Below are 18,535 nucleotides of genomic sequence, written 5' to 3'. Positions count from 1 at the left end.
TAATCCAGAATTGCCCTTGGATATTTTATTTAGAATGAGCAATCATTCCTTTGAATGTAAGTGTTTAATTAGGTGATTGCCACATCTTTCAGTTACTGGATCACCTTCATTCATCTGTTTGCATGTGGGTAATATGTGGCTGCTAATTAAAGAGTTTTATTATATTTAAAAGTTGTGACTGCTTTTAATACTAGATTGACGGTATTAAAAAAACAAGACCGGTGACTACGTTAATTGTGAGATTACGGAGATTGCCGACAACCTCCGAAGATGACGCCTTGGTTCCAGACGAAGGGGGGCCTGTGAGTGAGTGTGTGCGTGCGTGTGTGTGCGCTAAACTAAGCGGAGGTGAAGAAGAGGAGGATGAAGCTGGGAGCGGAGGATGGGAGGAAGAGTGGAGTAAGAGACAGGCTAGCTGTTTGTGAATGAGTGAGGAAGACGAGAGGAAGGTCGTCGGAGGGACTGAAAACAAAGACTCGGTTTCTTTCTGGGAATTAACCTCCGGAACGTTACTAGCGGAAACTTTCAACTTTTTACCCGCCACAGCTCGGTTGTTGTGCCCGGCCGGCTTTGTTTCACGGCGGGGGTGTATGATAAATGAAGGATTAAAATAGACCACCATCGACCTTTTTACCTACGCGGGGAATGTCCTAAGAGCGAATTTCCAAAAGGTTACGAGAGAATGGCGGCTAACATGTACCGAGTGGGAGGTAAGGAATGTTTTACAGTTTTAAGACACCCCCCCCACAACGTGATTGTTCGTTTCGACAGCAAGGTGGCTGGCTAGCCGCTAGCTGTCTGGTCGGTCGGCTAGCCGCTAACTACTGCTAGCCCCTTCCTAGCGTCCGTACGTGCCTCCAGTGTTGCATGAAACAACGTCAAATTTACTGAAACATCCCGCAATTCAATGTGACTGTTGCTGCTGGGTAAATGTAAATGACTCCAGCTCCCTGGCTTCATTTCAACCTGGCTGTTAAAAGCCACCACATCCCCTGTATTTGCTATACAATATAGCCCCGGAGCTTCATGTGCTTCTTAAAAACACGAACTTTTAAAACATATCGCTGTGTTATGAGTCCAGCTGCCAGTAAAGCTCCTAAAATATTCCACCGCGTGTGTCTATTCAACCCTGCGAACATATCGGAAGCTTGAGGCTGAATCACAAATAAATACACAGTGGAGTTTTAAAATCGGGTTTGTAGTTGCAAGTAAGCGGGGCGACCGTAAATTGTCTTATTTTCTGACGTGTAACATCGATCTGCGCGTATGGTAACATCCTGGAAGTGAACACAATGCTACTTAGCATTAGCTGTTAGGCGTGAATGGGTCAGGAATCAACTATTTCTGGCGAGGTCCGCGGTGCCGAGCTGCAGCTGGCCGGCTAGCCGTGTCGGCGGGACGGGTTAATTGTCTCCGCCGCCGCCGCCATATCACTTTATGCGCCGCGGTTAGCCGTCGTCGCTAGCGTTAACTTCGACTGCTAAGTTTGCTAGCTTAGCGGTAAGCGGCGCGATAGCTTCCGGTAATATTAGCTAGCAGTTAACTCTGGCACATCAAGAATGATCGCTTTAAAATGTTCATTAATGAGTTAATACGAAACGCTGACGCGTTACGACGTAACTAGTCTTTATTTACCGAAAAGTTATGCGTGCGCTAATTTCTGTGTAATTCACACGTTGCATCTCGTACAGTAGTATAGTTACTATACAGTTACTGGTACTTAGCTCCTGAATGGGCGCTGGGCATCTGAGCGAAATGAAAGGACGTGCTCAGAATTATCTGCGTTATAACCTAATAGGTCTTCTTAGTAAGGACCTGACCCCACTTTGTAAGCTAAGACCGGGTTTCATCGCTATTATTTTGGAGAGGCACGAAAAGCCAGCTGCTGCCAGCTTGACTGTCTCCAGTGCATTTCAGTGACTTCATGCCCTGCGATTTGTAAAAGTTGCCTATTTGCTCTGTCTTTTCGTCTTAGGCGTTCATGGATGTTGGGACAAGCAAACCCTCTGCATCTGTTGTTGTAGCAGGGACTGTATTAGAGACGCTGTGACAGGCTGGTCGCTGTGTAAGGTCACGTTAGAATCTCTGGGCTATTTGGGTCATAGTGATTAAACGCTGCCCTGCAAAACATGCAGCATAACTCGTGCTTAATGTCTTAAGGCATTTTTGACGAATTGTATTAGCAATGGAACATGAAGTCGTTTTTTTTTTCAAGGTGCATTTTTGTGCATTGTGGCAAGTTTTTATTTAATTTGAAATTAAAATTTATCAATGAACATTCTGCTGCCCCTTTAGTAGCATTCACTTTGTACGTATGTACCTTTTCAATTTTGTAATTGACAATTACTTATTGTAATAATTAATGAATTCATGAATCTTTAATGTTCTAATGAATTGATAAATTGTGCAATTGCAATTTACTTTGGGACTAGATTTAAAATATCTAGATGACTAAACGAAAACTTTTGCATGCTTGGTCAGGTTCAAGGTTTTATTGAATCAGGATATAATGCAGTTAATGTCCTCCAGCTAATCATATAACTGACAGCATCACACACCAATACATTTTGGCGATGTAGTTTGGGGACTTCGTCTCCGGCAACAGGTCAGTGAACTGTGACCCCAGTTTGGTACTCCAACTTGCTGACTGTCTATTGCATAGATGATCCAACCTTTGCTGAAAATATGACAACACCACTTTTCCTTGATGTCATGGGTGGGAAGAAAATATATTTTTTTGCCTTCAGCATCATAGGGAAGCCATAGGATTCTTCAACAATCCCAGAGAGCATCCCTTGCAGAAACCAAACATATTGTTTCCCCAAGTGAGTGCACATCTAGCATGGGTAATGTCCAGTTGTGTGCCGCTTGTGTGAAAAAGGGACAATACACAAAGTCCGAGCCAGATTGTGTGGACTTATTCTAGAGTTAGTATATGAAAATGTTGTTTCCCTGTCTTTGTGTGGGTGACCCATAACGCAATAAGGAGTTTGAATACTGAATAAATAAATGAATAAAATATAGACCCACAGTGAATGTTAAGTGTTTATCTGAATAGGTTCATATTTCCACGGTGATGAATTTTGTGTTCAAAAAGGATTTTTTTGTTGGAGCCAGCAGTTGTATATAAGCAAGTGCCTGTATTACCAGGCGTCAGGAAGCAACCTGCATGTAAGATCATTAACTTCTCAAGAGATTAGACAAAGGGCTTCCTCCTCTTCATTCACCATCAAGCACCCGGCCCTCTGTCCCACTCCAGCTGCATACGTCCACAACAAACACTCACAGCTGCCTCATCAGCTCCCAAGCACACACTTTCTCTCTTTATCCTTTTTTCCCCATATCTACGAATACTTAGAGTCCTGATGAAACATATGGCAGGATAAAATCTGAATTGTGTGCACAAACTACTAACAGAGTATTTAATGTGCAATTTTAGTGTATTGCCTTTTGTTTGTGATATCAGACACTGCTTTCTGATGAATTGAATAAAGCCCGCAAACCTGTGACTTGATGCTCTCTGATGCTGGCTCTAGCTGAGATGTAAAGTCAGCAAAAGCCTAGTGTTCAGATGTGTTTCACAGTGATGAATACAGTTCACCTCTAAACTCCTCAATGGGGGGTTTGTGGCTTCATGTGGGCTTCCGGAGAGGGGCAGACTGAGCCAAAAACACAAGCCAATAAATCAAGTGCACAAATTTAGTAATACCCCTCTGATTTTTTTTCTCTTCGTGGCACCCTCCGTTTACTGTAGATACTTGTATAAAGCCAGCTGATCCCTTTTTACAGGTGATGGGATTTTTCTGGGCATGTCAAATCTGAGGCTAAGCTGTGATATCTCTGATGTCCAGTGTGTGTGTTATTTTCTGGATCACTGATCTGTCAGCATCCTCTCAGATTGATTCTCTCATCTGGTGTCAGCTGTGGTGGAACAGGATCATTGTTTAATTTGTCCCACACGGCAACAAGCTGAAAACTCCATCTTTCCTCCACCATGTTTTTGGAACTCAAATAAGTCATGTCAAGCACATGAAAGTGCAAATCCCCTTTTGGTGCTTTAGCCCATATTATGTAATGTGCTGATGTAGTGTTGCCTCACTGAATGAGGAGGTGCCACTTCTGCAACCAGGCTTCCCATCAATGCACCAGCAATCTCTTCTCAATCTGAATCCTTCGTTTTCCACCTCAGCTTGTGTGGTGATTCTTCAGAAACCCGCTGATATCCTCCCGAGGCTCTGTCCCCGCTTGTGGGAGGACCAGATGGAGCTTGACATGTAGCCACGTTGCTGTGCAAAACTGCATCATAAGCTACAAGGAAGCACCATGTCTGGTGGTGCTGTGACAGAGAGCTTTGATCAACATGAAGTGTACTGTCTGATAATCTCTCAGTTCAAGCTGCCAGCTCATGGCTTTGTGAGCTCACACTCTCAGTAACTCAGTAAGCACACACCACACAATGTACAACAACCTCTCATACATTTGCTTTGGGTTTATTACCTGGGCGATGGTTCACATCATATATGATTTTTACTGGCGTCAGTAAAGGTGGATTAAAACTGCAGCCTGTCAGACGAGCGTCTGACAGATGTTCTGCTTTTCTTCTGACCTCTTTAGCTCTACATGTGACCTGCAGTCACAGTGATCAACACATGATTGCTTTGTTCACACCAGCAACATCAACTGAAACAGGAAACTAAATTTATGGTCTACATTTTGTCAAAGAACTTTGACCAAGACTATATGGGAGCAATCTTTTTTTAATGCTTATGGGAGACCACAATGATACTGGTCCCGAAAGACTTGCTACTAGAAGACTGGATTGACAGACGGATAATGAGGAATCTTGTATTTCGGTCTTGACTTTGAGTATGGAGAATAGTGATTTGGATTTTTGGGATAAGGATTCTGAAACTTTAATCGCAAAATTTTCTAAATGCCATGAGGGTTGTCTCCCGTTGGTTTAACTCATGAGAGTTTTTCAAACTGTGTATTATTCACCTTCACCTAAAGCTGGCCATGTTCATATTTATTCTTTTACTTTTGTTTTCATTGTTCACCCGAGATCTGAGTAAGACCTAACATATGTAGACTGATAACTTGTTGGATGGTTAAGATTTCCTGCAGTTATTCATGGATATGATCCTTTATTGTTTTGGTGACAAAAGCCCCGTAGTCTTAGAGGCCGCTCCTTCCACCTCACCTGATCACATTTTAATTTGGATTTTACACACTGTAGCTAGTTTTCATTAAAATAGTATTCTTGTAGTACCAATAATCCCATAGAGGTTTTTTTGTTCTTTGAGTTTTGATATCATGACCTGTGAATGTATTTGAATACTGTGTAGATGAAAATGATGGGGGGGAAAAAGACAATACCCAAGTCACAGGAGGGAGCAAAGCTCATGCGTGCAGTGAGACTGGACAGACTGGAGCACTGCCGCAGCTACGTGCTCTGGGTGCCACCATTTAATGTGTGTAATTCTACCCCTAACGTTTAACTGTAGCTTCCACATCAAATCACAAGACACATGATTCCTCTGCCCGGTTTAGATGGGAAGCTTTCCTTCAGCAGCTCACACTACATCAGCCTGCTAGCGGAGCGGGAAGCGCTTGGTTCTTTTTAACAGCCCCACAGTGTTGTAGGGACAAGGCTTCAAATTAGGGCTGTGTGTCAGGCTGAATGGTCCCCATCCTCTCCGTCGGTTTAGCCAGGATCTGCTCACTTACTGCCATTAGAGGCGCAGGCTCTGTGCAGAGCTGGTGAGGTTCTCATTCATGTATTTGCTGCATTTCATGTGGTGATGCACAAATGTGAGTGAACGCAGTCTCAACTTTATTCTCTGTTCTTCCTCCTAGACTATGTGTACTTTGAGAACTCCTCCAGCAATCCTTACTTGATCCGCAGAATAGAGGAACTCAACAAGGTTGGTTGTCTTCTCCTTTTCTTTCCGCCGCATAATTTTTAACGACACTCAGGAGTGTTCATTATTTTACTGTTTAGCCGTGCACCACAGAACGTTCTCACTGGCAGGTGGATCACCTCAAACGTGCCTCTGATCAGCATACTGACATTATTTCCCGCTTGTATGGACGCTGGTGGCAAACCACCACTGTAATGACGGGACACTGGTAAATGAGGCACTTATGTAACAGCAGCAGCATATGACACAAGCTTGTTACCCAGGCAAAGGATTAAGCTCATTTATATAACACTCTTACACTGATGGGCCCTGTGCTGAGCACCAGGAGGACTGCATCGTCCTGAGTGCGGATGGCTGCTCGGCATAATGAATGGATAGTGAGCGAGAGATAAAGAAGCTACCTCTTCAGGCCCAGACTGTAATGTGGAGGGAAGCTGTGTGTGGGCATGCGCTGCTGCTTTCTGGATCATTGTCCACAGAGAATTATACTACCTACTATCTAACTTTAAGTGCTGTTATTAGGGGCATGCCTCATCATGATTAATCTGTGTGATTTAAAAAAATGTATCACAATGGTGTGGATAATCTGGCATCTATATCATGTAACTGTCCATAGCTAACGAAACGATAATCAACTATCTGTGTTGTGGTCTCTGCTCTTATTTTGTAGAAAGCCACAAAATCAGACTGCATTGTTGTTTTGTACTGTTGCTAACTGGTAAGGGTCCAAAAAGTTGACTGTACCTGAGCACTGGTTGTGGGATTATCTGAGCATTCTGACCTGTTTGACAATATGTAGTGTTAAATGGCCAACGATGCAGAAAGCTGCTCACTGAATGTATTGGAAAATGAGTGCTGCAAAATGTCTTATTAGGGAACCTCAGTAAGATGAGGTAATGTGTGCTAGCGGTGGTTCTGGGTCCAGTAATCCCCATAGAACTAATTACTGAATGGTTTGATTAATATAAATGCTGTTATTTTCACAATCCAGTTACACGCCTATAGGAAACTTTGCTCTAATGTGCTAGTGGCATCATCATTAAGCCAAATCAAGTCATGTGTTTTGGAAGAATGGTCACTATGTTCTGCCAGAGCGGCTTCAGTGCACCATGGCATTGATTCTGCCAGTCTGTGAAACACCATTTTTCCAAAACGGAGTCTATCATTTGGTGTTGCGAAAATGTCTGATGATGTCTGGGACTTATAGAATGTCCAGAATGTATTTATTTCGTATCCACCGCACACAGTGTTATGTGTGTTCTTAGTTATAATGAACTTGTTGGTGTGAAAGCAACCAGATAGAAATGGACTAATTTTTCTTTTCCAGGAAATGTCCATTTCAGTTACACTTAGCATTAACTTGTTCCTTATAATGAAAGGACAGAGACTGTAAACACATTGATGTGTGATTATTGAATAGCTAAATGCATGAAAGACGTTTTAGCAGCAGGCAACAAAAGCCCTGAGTTTAATAAACAAACATCAGTCCAGTTGGTGTGGGGGACTCACCCAGCGAGCAGCACCCTAAACCATGTAAATGTTCTGCAGATTAAGGGACAGAAATGAGCGGTAGGCACAGTGCAGTGCTCAGACTTGTGGCAAGGGAAATTATAAATGTCGCTACGCCAGCATTTCATTATAGCGCTAACATGCAACCTCTGACGTTTCACTCCCAGACAGCCAATGGGAATGTGGAGGCGAAGGTGGTGTGTCTGTTCAGGAGGCGAGACATCTCAGGCAACCTCAACACTCTGGCTGACAGCAATGCAAGTAAGTAGCAACCAGAGAGTCAAACGCACACTTGGCCCTATGATGAAGGTTCTCAACGACACTTCAAGCCTCAAAGCTCCTCTTTAGCCATTATGTTGAAAGCTGGAGGAAGACCATCACTTTTGTCTTGTGCTCCGAGCTGAAAGGAACTTTGAAAAGGGGCTTGTGTATAGAGGTGTAGCTGTGTGCACTGGGTCGCAGCTCGTGTTTGAGTATGCCTTGGGTACTCACTCTTACCGTTCCAATTAAATAGATGCCTTGATTGTATTTCTTCCTCCTAACTTAACGACTAGTATTTTATTCAGGGACACTTTTAGTATGTGATCCCTGCCCCACCCCCCTCTGCCCCACCCCATTCATCCTATCTGCCCAGTCTTTGTCTTGTGTGTGTGTGTGTGTGTGTGTGTGTGTGTGTGTGTGTGTGTGTGTGTGTGTGTGTGTGTGTGTGTGTGTGTGTGTGTGTGTGTGTGTGTGTGTGTGTGTGTGTGTGTGTGTGTGTGTGTGTGTGTGTGTGTGTGTGTGTGTGTGTGTGTGTGTGCGTGTGTGTGTGTGCGTGTGTGTGCGTGTGTGTGTGTGTGTGCGTGTGTGTGTGTGTGTGTGTGAGATCGCGAAGCCAAGGAGGTGGTGCTAATCGCACAGCGACTGCTGAAGCCTGATCACATTCACTCATTACCCCCACCCCAACACCACCGCCATCCCCAGCTAACCCTCCCTTCTCCTGGGCCTCGAGACAAAGACATCTACACAGTGTCTCACAATCCGTACACCTCAAAATGGATGTGTAAACGTTCCCCTTTTCACTGTATCTGGCTCCACACACAGATGTCTATTATGTGTTTGTCCATGTTCTCCAATTGTGTGACGTTACAATTCATGGTCAAGTTGATTAAATTTTATTGTGCCCTGTCACTGAAACAATTTTGCTTCTTTCACTTCTTTTATTCCTCATGGTTAGATTTTGCATTTGTCTGTTGCAGCAGCAGTTGTAGCTTCTGGTGAAGTGTGCTAGTTGAGGCCTAATGGCGACTGGCTAAGGAGAAATGATAAAAGATGGATTTTTTTTTAAACTGCTTTAAAACCTCACTTAAGCTCTAAACACTTTCTAGGGAGTAGAGTTTTCCATAGCTGGTGAGGAATGGGTCAGACTAATTAAAGCTTTTTTATATTGTGTCAAAATTGTAATGGAGTTTTTGAGAACAATTTTTAACTTTCACATGTTACATAATGATTGAATAATTCAGGCTCCCGTCTTTGCTTCTTTTGGAAATGTGTTGCATCTGATGGTAAATCAGGATGCATACAATGCACAGGTAGCATATCAAATTATATGTAGCCCTATGCTACTAAGAATTATTCACTCACATTTTGATTAACACAATGTGTTTGTTTTGTCATCGTATAGATGTAGCATCATTGGCTTTTATTGTACATGTGACTTCAAATGAAAAGACATTTTTTTTAAAGACAAAAATGCTCAACATTCACACATGCAGCAACAACAGGTGCACTCTTGTTTTAAGAAAATAGCCTCTGACTTCAGTGCATTATGGCTGAAAAAACTGGAGCACAATATACATCATGGTATGATATAATAAACGCCATAAACACACCCACTCGCTGCAGCAAAGACTCCACATATTAACTTATTCACATTTTATGGCCTGACCTGGAATCAGGTGGTCCAGCATGACACGTTTAGTGAAGGAAATCTCTTGCGTTGGACCTTCACTAATGGGGTTTTCCCGGATGGCTCTTGACAGTTTCTTGGTAACAGTATGCTTGGTTTTAATGGGAGCTGTGTGTTATGAAACACCCATCAGGGCTGGTTGTATCATCCAGTGATGAAGTTGGTATGGATGCCTCCTTTCTGCTGCTGCTCTATTGCGCCAATCCTCACTTTGTCTGCTTCACTATTTTCCTCTGATTTTCCCTCCTCTCGTCCTACACACACACACACACACACACACACACACACACACACACACACACACACACACACACACCATTACACTGTGTGAGAACAAAAGGCCCTTGATGTGTCCCTAAAGGCCACAATGGGTTAATTTTGGCTTGCGTTTTCTCTTTGTCAGAGTGAAGAAAGTGTGTCTCTCTTTGTGTTTGGATGTTGGAGTGTTACTGTATTCAGTTTGCGCTTCAAGTGCCGGTCTCTCTTAATGTTTATATGTGGTTTCTTTTTGTGTGTGTGTGTGTGTGTGTGTGTGTGTGTGTGTGTGTGTGTGTGTGTGTGTGTGTGTGTGTGTGTGTGTGTGTGGAGGGAGTTGGGGATACATGTTGGGGGGGGATGGGCGCCTCAGGTTGGGTACACAGGGTTTCCTACTTTGTCTGGCAGGGACTAGCCGGACAGGGGGAGGAGGAGTGGGGGGTTGAGAGGTTAACAGAAAAAGGGGTGTGGCTTAAGGTACTGTCCCTCTAACTCACTATCTGCCAGCACCTCTCTCTCTTTCCCGTGCCCTCACTGACAGGGTTTCCTGTGGCTGAGTGCAGGGGCGGAGTCCACGTTGAACGAGCAGCATAGTCCCTCCCCTCTAGCTTGCAACAAATTACTCAACTGACTGAAATTAGGAATGCGCAATCTAGTGGCCAAACACAGAGCTGGCTGATTTTTTTTCTGCTTTGTTGGATGTCCATTAATAACTGTCAGGGGATCTGTGCAAACACCAAGCCCGGTCTAAATGAGGGCATTGCTTTTATACATTATTCCAGGAGAACTGAGAAGTTATTTTTCTGTTCTGAAAAAAACTGATCTTTCATAAATAACCTCTCAAGCCTTAAATGTTGTGGTGGCAGAATTTAGACTCCTGCAATAGGAAGTAGCAACAGTGAAAGCAATGTAAGAAATTCACCCAATGACAGAGTAGAATATAATTCCATCCTGCAGCATCCCAGCAAGAAATCTCGAATGGCATTGTGTATCTTTCATCACCGTGTGTGACATTTGTGATTTGCTGATGCATCTTTAGGGGAATTCGAGGAGGAGTCAAAGCAGCCACCACTGTCTGAACAACACAAACACCAGCTCAAACACAGAGAACTCTTCCTGTCGCGACAGTTCGAGTCTCTACCTGCTACTCATATACGGTATGTGTGCTTCCTAACACTGCAGTTTAAACTCAGGACAGCTGGCACGGACCATTAGATCTGAGCTGCTCAGTAAGCTGAATCTCAGCCAAGAAGGCAGTGATCTGTTCAGTCAGTCTCCTTCTATTTTGTTCTAAAGAGTTTGCACCAGCTCTGGTTGTCCTTGAAATGTAAAATGCTTGACAGCAGATGTGATGATCAGTAATTATCTGCTGCACAAATTAAGTGTTGTATGGCACCAATTCCCAACAAAGTAATCTCAAGGCAAGGTACCAGGTAAGGTTTAAGACATCATATAGTATAGTATATTTTTTTTAGCATTGCTAAACAATTTATTTTACTATTTCTGTTTGTGTATTCAGACATTTGGGCACAATATGTACATCCTGTTGTCTGAATGCTCCCCACTTTCTTCTCAGGGGGAAATGTAATGTCACCCTCCTTAATGAGACAGATGTGTTGGCCGGCTACTTGGACAAAGAGGTAACACTACTTGGCACCAATTCGGTATCGTTTGTACTGTTACACATTATAAGAACACAGAGAGACTGTGATGTAGCCCCACCATGAAGTGTTTACATTTAAATCGTGTGTGTTCTGTCCAGGACTGTTTTTTCTACTCACTGGTTTTCGACCCAGTTCAGAAGACCCTGCTGGCAGACCAGGGCGAGATTCGAGTGGGCTCCAAGTACCAAGCTGAGATCCCTGACAAGCTTGCTGAGGGTGAGCAGCCTGGTAAACAAGGCAAAACCTCATTCTAAAAGGCCCAAGTAAAGCCAAAACAAGTTCACTTTCTTAGGTTTGAACTTTTTTCCTTCTTGTATCAGGTGAATCAGATAGCCGGGTGCAGGAGAAGCTGGAGACCAAGGTGTGGGACCCCAATAACCAGCTTAAAGACCCTCAGATCGACCAGTTCCTGGTGGTAGCAAGGTAAAGATGCTTATGCTGCATCACCAACATCATTATTACAACTTGTGACCCCTCATCAAATAGAATAATATTTGAAAGAAAACCTTTTCGGTTTTGAGTGTCAGCTGTTATAAGATCAATGTAGAAAATGAATGAATAACAAAAAAACTCAGGGATGATGGGTCAGTGGTTATAACATGTACTGCATGTTTTAGAGCTGTGGGGACATTTGCTCGAGCCCTGGACTGCAGCAGCTCCATCCGCCAGCCCAGCCTCCACATGAGTGCAGCAGCAGCCTCTAGAGACATCACACTGGTGAGATGCAGACGGATAAACAGTCAAAACTCAATCTCCTATGTGTATGTGTGGGAACCAATGCTGTAATAACGTGCCTTAATGCGTTTGCGTTCGTCTTTCTCCATTTGACATTTTTTGTGGTAATATTGTTTTCATATACTATCTGCCCAGTTAGTTGTGTAATTAGGATTGGCCATTAGAAAAGGTTATCACAGAAACCCTGTGTTGTGCTGGAGGTGCATTATTACTTAAGCGTTTAAGTTGTTGTTTGTTTTGTTCCTTATTTAAACACTACAAAAGTAGTGAGTACAGAAATGAGCCACATGGTTCGTATGCTTGATTTTGCCAGCAAGTATGGCTTCATTTGCCAAGTCTTACATTCTGACACGCCTAAGATCACCAGTGATGAATGTTACTGCTATTTGTATAGTTGTACAGAGCTGTGCTGCTAAGGTGTCTGAGAGCTTGTTCTACCTGATGTGTGGTAATGTCTTGTACCGTGTACATTTACCATCATTGTTAAACTGTTATTTGCTGTCTCAACACGGAAATATTCAATATGATTGACTATTCAATCATAGTTAAATTGCCTAACATTATATTAAAGGTTGTCCCAACAAGGATGTTTTGTGACATAATGAGTGGTTGTGTGGCACATTTCCTTTAACTCCTAATGCCGCGGCTGTTTGATGGTATTTGTGTCTAGTGAGGAGAACTGAAGTTCTAACATTCCACCAATCTCTCACCTGCTCTCTGCTGTTAGTTCCACGCCATGGACACGTTGCAGAAGAACAACTATGATCTCGCCAAAGCCATGTCGACCCTGGTTCCTCAGGGGGGTCCAGTGCTGTGCCGTGACGAGATGGAGGAGTGGAGTGCTTCGGAGGCCATGCTGTTTGAAGAGGCCCTGGAGAAATACGGCAAAGACTTTAACGACATCCGCCAGGATTTTGTAAGTTCTTCTCTGGTAACTCTGATAGTACATATGTGAATCCTGGAATTCGGGCAATATTAACATTTATAATGGATGGATTTTTTTGACGATTCGAGAGCCACAGACACAGAACTGTCCTGTGTTTATTCTGTATGTAGGCTGATTTATTTCTCTACATGTTTTCTTCCTTAGCTGCCGTGGAAGTCTCTAGCCAGCGTGGTCCAGTTCTACTACATGTGGAAAACTACTGACCGCTACATCCAACAGGTAGGATCACAAAAATGGCACTCTTTGATTTTGACTTTTATGTGTTTATAAGTATTCTAACATCCCAAAACATTTTTTCTCTGTCAGAAACGACTAAAGGCAGCAGAAGCAGACAGCAAGCTGAAGCAGGTGTACATCCCCACCTAGTGAGTGATGCCGTCAGCTGCTGCACAAAGACCACTCTTGAATTACAACTGTCTCTGTCTTACTACATGTTGCCTCATTTCTTTACCAGCACAAAACCCAACCCCAATCAGATCATGGCGCCTGGCAGCAAACCTGGCATGAACGGAGCAGCAGGCTTTCAGAAAGGACTTAGCTGCGAGAGCTGTCATAGTAAGTACACACCTAAAACGCTAGAGCTAATTCTGACGATGAGAGATACAGACAATTAATTCTTACACATTTAAATCTAAAAGGTATAATTTACGTATAAATGATAGAATTAAGCCAGTGATATTATAGAAAGAAAATGGTGATGGTATGTTGCCTCATACCAGAACAGAAATTCACATCGTTTCCTAAAATTCTTTTTGGTTTGGTGGAGTTTAATTCATACTTTCCAACCTCCTTTAACTCCACAAAATGGCTAATTTTAGAGTGCAATAAGGAGGAGCACAGAGACGAGATTGTATAATTAGCCTAACTACTAATCAATCAAGCAGATGTTTAAAGGTTAGTTGCAATAGAGGATAATACCAGGTACAGAACTGAAGATAGAACCTGACATCATGAGAGAGGATTCGTATATTATTGTGTTTAATTTATATAATGTTGAAGCTGCTGTAATGAAATGTGCCTTGATGATGATATGATGAACAAAATAATACTAGTTTGTTGTATCCTATAAAGCCTTAAAAATGTATATAAACTCCAGATATATTTAGACAAAAGAACTTTGTTGCTAGCTTAGAGAGAAAAACGTAGAAATTTGCATGCCACCCAGTGTCTGTGCACCACCTAAGAGCAAATCATTTGATATGACTGGTTCTTGCTTGGGGCCTGTTCTTTTCTGCTTTGCTTGTGCTGTGTGTAATGTCAGGCCTTACTTTCTATTTTCTATCAGACTCGTGTAGATGTGCATTGTATTCTGGACAGTGTCTCTGGTTCAGTCTATTTGTGTAAAGTATCAGTCTTTAACATTAATTCTCTTGTCACCCCAGCGGCTCAGTCTCCTCAGTGGTATGCATGGGGGCCTCCTAACATGCAGTGCAGGCTGTGTGCTTCATGCTGGATTTACTGGAAGAAGTATGGGGGCCTTAAAACTCCCACACAGTTAGAGGGTGCTGCTCGAGCTGGCTCTGTAAGTAATATTCTTTGTAATCTGACCTAATGGCTTGCTCCTTTTTCTGGTAAAACCACTAGAGAAATAATACATGTCCCATGAATGACTCCATCCTCATCTAGGAGTCAGGCCCCCGCAGTCACATGACTCGCCAAGAGGTTCAGGGCTTATCACCATTCACCCGCAACGAGGGTCGAGCCAAGCTCCTGGCCAAGAACCGCCAGACATTCATCCTGCAGACAACCAAGCTGACCCGCATTGCTCGGCGGGTGTGTGAAGACATTCTGCAGCCGCGCCGAGCCGCACGGCGGCCCTATGCCTCCATCAACGCCAATGCTGTCAAGGCTGAGTGTACGTACAAACATCCACAAATACTTTGGTCTGACCGATTAGAATAGTGGCTTTTATGTCACGTGTGTTCAGACTTTTGATCAGAAATGTCTGTTTCTTCAGGTATGATCAGGTTGCCCAAAGCCACAAAAACTCCTCAAAAAAGCAAGTTGGTGCCTCGACAGTCTCTGGCTAATATAGTAAAGGATTTGGGTAAGAACCTGTCATGTGACCATCAGTCCTCAAACACTAAAGAACGTTTAGCTCCTTTCTGCTTTACTATGCCGGTTCATTAGCGCTGTTGTGTCTCTGCAGCCATCTCTGCACCTTTGAAACTAAAGGCGTCTAGAGGACCTCCGACCCCCATCAACAGGAACCAGGCCAGCCAACCTCGAGTGGGCCAAGGCCTGCTGGGAAAGAGAGGATTTGAGAGTGTCAGTATTACACACACACCCACATATTGGCTAAGAAATGCATCAGAGAAAAGAAGTTTACAAGTGTTTGTGTCAAAAAGAACAAAGACAATGCCAACTAAATTTTGTTCAAGGTCTTACTGATCCAAATCAGTAAAGAGCGACACCACCATGTGGTGCTTTCAGGTTACTACATGCTGATTCTGCAAGAGTAAGAACGTGGTGTTTGCCCTGATGTGACTGGTGTTTCATTGGTTACAGGCTGCCGGAGTTCCCTACCCAGCCAACGGGAGGCCGTACACTTCAGGTACGAGAACCACCTCCCAAACAGTTATCAAGCGACAGAAGGTGAACCACGGGGAGGCACCCAACCCTGTGGTGTTTGTGGCTACGAAGGACACCAGGTACATTTGTCGATAAGAGATACAACAAACCACCACTCTCAGAACTGTTGGCCTGTCTCAGGACTTCAGGGAATCAGTTACGCCTCCTATCTCACCACATCAACTATGAAGTTAGATTTGGGGTTTTTAGTTTCTTCTGGTATATTGCTACAGTTCATACCAGTATCTTTTTTTATAATACCCCCACTTAAATGTTTAGACTTCGGAGCCACTTAATAGCTTTATTCCCTGAATTCCCCTTTACTGGAGCAGACGTTTTCTGATTGTTATTTCCTCGTACTCCTTTTGAACCAGGGCTCTGAGAAAACATCTGACCCAGTCAGAAATGCGTCGGGCTGCAAGAAAACCACACCTCCTTGTTCGGATCAAGCTTCCACCTCCGCCTCGCTCTCTGGCTATGCCTCTGCTCCCGTCTAGCACCAGTGAACCAATCGTTCTGGAAGACTAGAAGGCAGGAAAAGGGGGGGGGGTCTTTTAACAGGACACAAGGGTTGGGAGGGAGTTGAAAGGGGTCTGTGCTTACAGGCAGCCCAGTGCGCCATGCCAGTAAGAATGGTGTACTGTGCTAGTGTCTTTTATTTTTTGTCTTTTCAGTGTCATTTTTCTTTAGTCCTTGGTTACTTCCCAAAAATCTGTCCAACACACACACACACACACACACACACACACACACACACACACACACACACACACACACACACACACACACACACACAAATGCATTCAGCATACACAAGCACTTAGATGACTGTACATTTCCATCATATTAAACAAGCAGACACACCAATACACAACACTCACACAACACCTGGGGCTTTGTAGTATTTTTTCCAGGGTATTTTGCTCCCTTTTTAATGCCACCTGTTTTTAAATGTGTAATTTAAATCAAGGTATTTCTCATCCTGATACAATGGTGATAAAGCACACTTTGTTTTTCCTCCATGTCACTATCTCTGTGTAAATATATGCATCATTTAACGGGTGACACCTACAGTATGTGAGGAGAACTGTGTGGTGGGCTGAAGGTCTAATTTAAACTGATTTAACGATGTCACTCATACACTTCTTAGTCCATTCCAGCAGGGAAATTTGCCAGACCGTTAATGCACACAGTTATAGGTCTGAGAACAGTGTTTCATCCATCTACTGCCATTTTTACTTTTCTCTTTCACATATCCTGACCGTATTTTGTCATTTTCCCCAAAGTTTTTCATGAGCCAAAATGTAGACTGTTGTTTGAAAAGGTTCATAAATCCATACAAGCTAAAGCCTGTTGTCACCTCGACATCTAACCTATCCGGACTTCTATCACTGTCAAAACTATTAAGTGAGCACAAAACACTTAAAGCAGTGTGAAAGTCAAGGTTTGTGAAGGGTGTGAGACCTGTATTCAGAGGTATTATGGAGGGTCATCAGTGTTTCAGTTCTATTCTGGCTAAATATAATGCAAAATGAGAGATCTTCAACACAAGAATACTGTGGAGGTATGTGGGTTTTAATTAATTCAGATCCATTATTTGTTATCCTGTATTAAATTGTTAACTGTTCTGATGTACCGCTCAAAAGGTGTCTGCTCACTTAAAAGTTTTATATGAACCTTAGGTACACTCTTCACACAGCAGTCTTTTTTGTAAAACTCTGAATGAAGTAAGAAATCCAGACGAGAACTCTGGCTCCTGTTCTGTAGAGCTCTTCCCAGGTTGGCTGAGTGGGCAGGGGAGGCTTGTCGCTGGGGAAGTGCAGGAGGAACCTAAGGAATTGCACACGTTACTGTTTGAATTGCCAAGTTGGGAGGATGCCGAAGTCCAAATTGAAGCCATAACGTGTAAAGTAAAAAAAAAAGGTTGCTGTTCGTTGTGGGTGTTCACTTTTAATTCTGAAGTCATGTTACATTAAAATGACAGCATTTCTACTGATGTACTGTTTGGATGGTTTGAAATAAACTGACAGAATAATGTCAAAATTATTGAATATGTAAGTGTATGGAAGACAACTGGGCCAAAATAAGTTCTGACAAAGTTAAAACTGGTCAGAATGGTTTGAAAAACTTCATTCATCATATGGCCTTAATCCTCCTCCTCGTGTCTGCTGATGCAGAACAGAAGTGATGTTTGTGACTGGGTTTGCTGACTATGTGAAAGGATCTTTTACTTGTTTGAACTTGTGATTTTCATTTGCTTAGTTCATTTTAGTTCCCCCGTTTCTACCATAATGAAAGTTGTTAATTGGATAATTATAATCCCTGTGTATCTCCACGGCAGTCGGGGGTTACACTGGTTTTATAAGCACGTTTTGGTCCCAATGTGGGCTTAATAATAATTCTCAAAAAAAGAACTGTTGTTTGTAGCAAATAATAATTGGTGTAAAGAAAAGCGGAAAACTTGCATATTGGAATCTTTTTTACATCAACAGTGTGTAATGTTGCTCCATTCTTATGGAGATGGCTCTAAAAGGCGACTGTACATGTGAACGTTGCTCTCCTTCATAGGGTGGGTGGGCTGGTCATTTGATCCAGGCGACATTCAAAAGGGACAGGGTGCTGACTTTTGTATGATCGAGAGACAAACATGCTACAATTTAAACTTTTCTCAAGTGTTTTTTATTCCAACGTCTCTGTATCCTTTAATGTATCTTGATAAGAAAATAAAGATTTTTTTCTTTGTGGTCAGTCACTGGCTTTTTCTCACTTGTGTTTCTTGGGATGCTCTTGGTAGAAATAGGCATTACACTTTTTGACTGAATATATTTAATTGAATTCAACTTAATCCAATATTGCGAGCTTCCGGTTTGGGCTCGATATTGACGCTGAGCGCAGATCTCCTACCAGACGGCTTTTAATTAGGTTTGTTTTAGCGACTTCCGACTGAGCTGTGGATTTGCACACATCTGTCCTGCAGCGGAGAACG

General features: G+C 42.9%; 1 protein-coding gene across 2 annotated transcripts; it reads left to right on the top strand.

Annotated features, from left to right (window-relative positions):
- The first annotated feature begins 308 nt into the window (after nt 1–308).
- Nucleotides 309–18,301, top strand: mta2 (metastasis associated 1 family, member 2). Of its 2 annotated transcripts, none has more exons than XM_029140394.3 (18): nt 309–710; nt 5,857–5,924; nt 7,598–7,691; nt 10,673–10,790; nt 11,210–11,273; nt 11,396–11,525; nt 11,618–11,720; nt 11,915–12,014; nt 12,760–12,948; nt 13,123–13,197; nt 13,285–13,343; nt 13,433–13,533; nt 14,361–14,500; nt 14,605–14,833; nt 14,936–15,025; nt 15,128–15,246; nt 15,487–15,629; nt 15,924–18,301. In XM_029140394.3, the coding sequence occupies exons 1-18, from the start codon at nt 683–685 to the stop codon at nt 16,075–16,077; spliced, it is 2,004 nt and encodes a 667-aa protein (XP_028996227.1). In that variant the 5' UTR covers nt 309–682; the 3' UTR covers nt 16,078–18,301. The 2 variants fall into 2 exon arrangements, with proteins under 2 accessions (XP_028996227.1, XP_028996235.1); XM_029140402.3 differs by having other exon boundaries at nt 311–710; nt 11,396–11,513.
- Nucleotides 18,302–18,535: the final 234 nt, after the last annotated feature.

This window comes from Betta splendens, chromosome 2 (assembly GCF_900634795.4).
Source record: "Betta splendens chromosome 2, fBetSpl5.4, whole genome shotgun sequence".
In the NCBI taxonomy this organism is placed as follows: Eukaryota; Metazoa; Chordata; class Actinopteri; order Anabantiformes; family Osphronemidae; genus Betta; species Betta splendens.
This window is presented reverse-complemented; position numbering and strand designations above follow the sequence as displayed.

Bases quoted from the DNA above. Each gene is read 5' to 3' on its own strand.
- mta2 (XM_029140394.3), top strand. From the start codon at position 683: ATGGCGGCTAACATGTACCGAGTGGGAG. The intron at 13,344-13,432 runs GTGAGTGATGCC...TTTCTTTACCAG, and splicing joins CAGGTGTACATCCCCACCTA to CACAAAACCCAACCCCAATC. The intron at 15,026-15,127 runs GTAAGAACCTGT...GTGTCTCTGCAG, and splicing joins TAATATAGTAAAGGATTTGG to CCATCTCTGCACCTTTGAAA.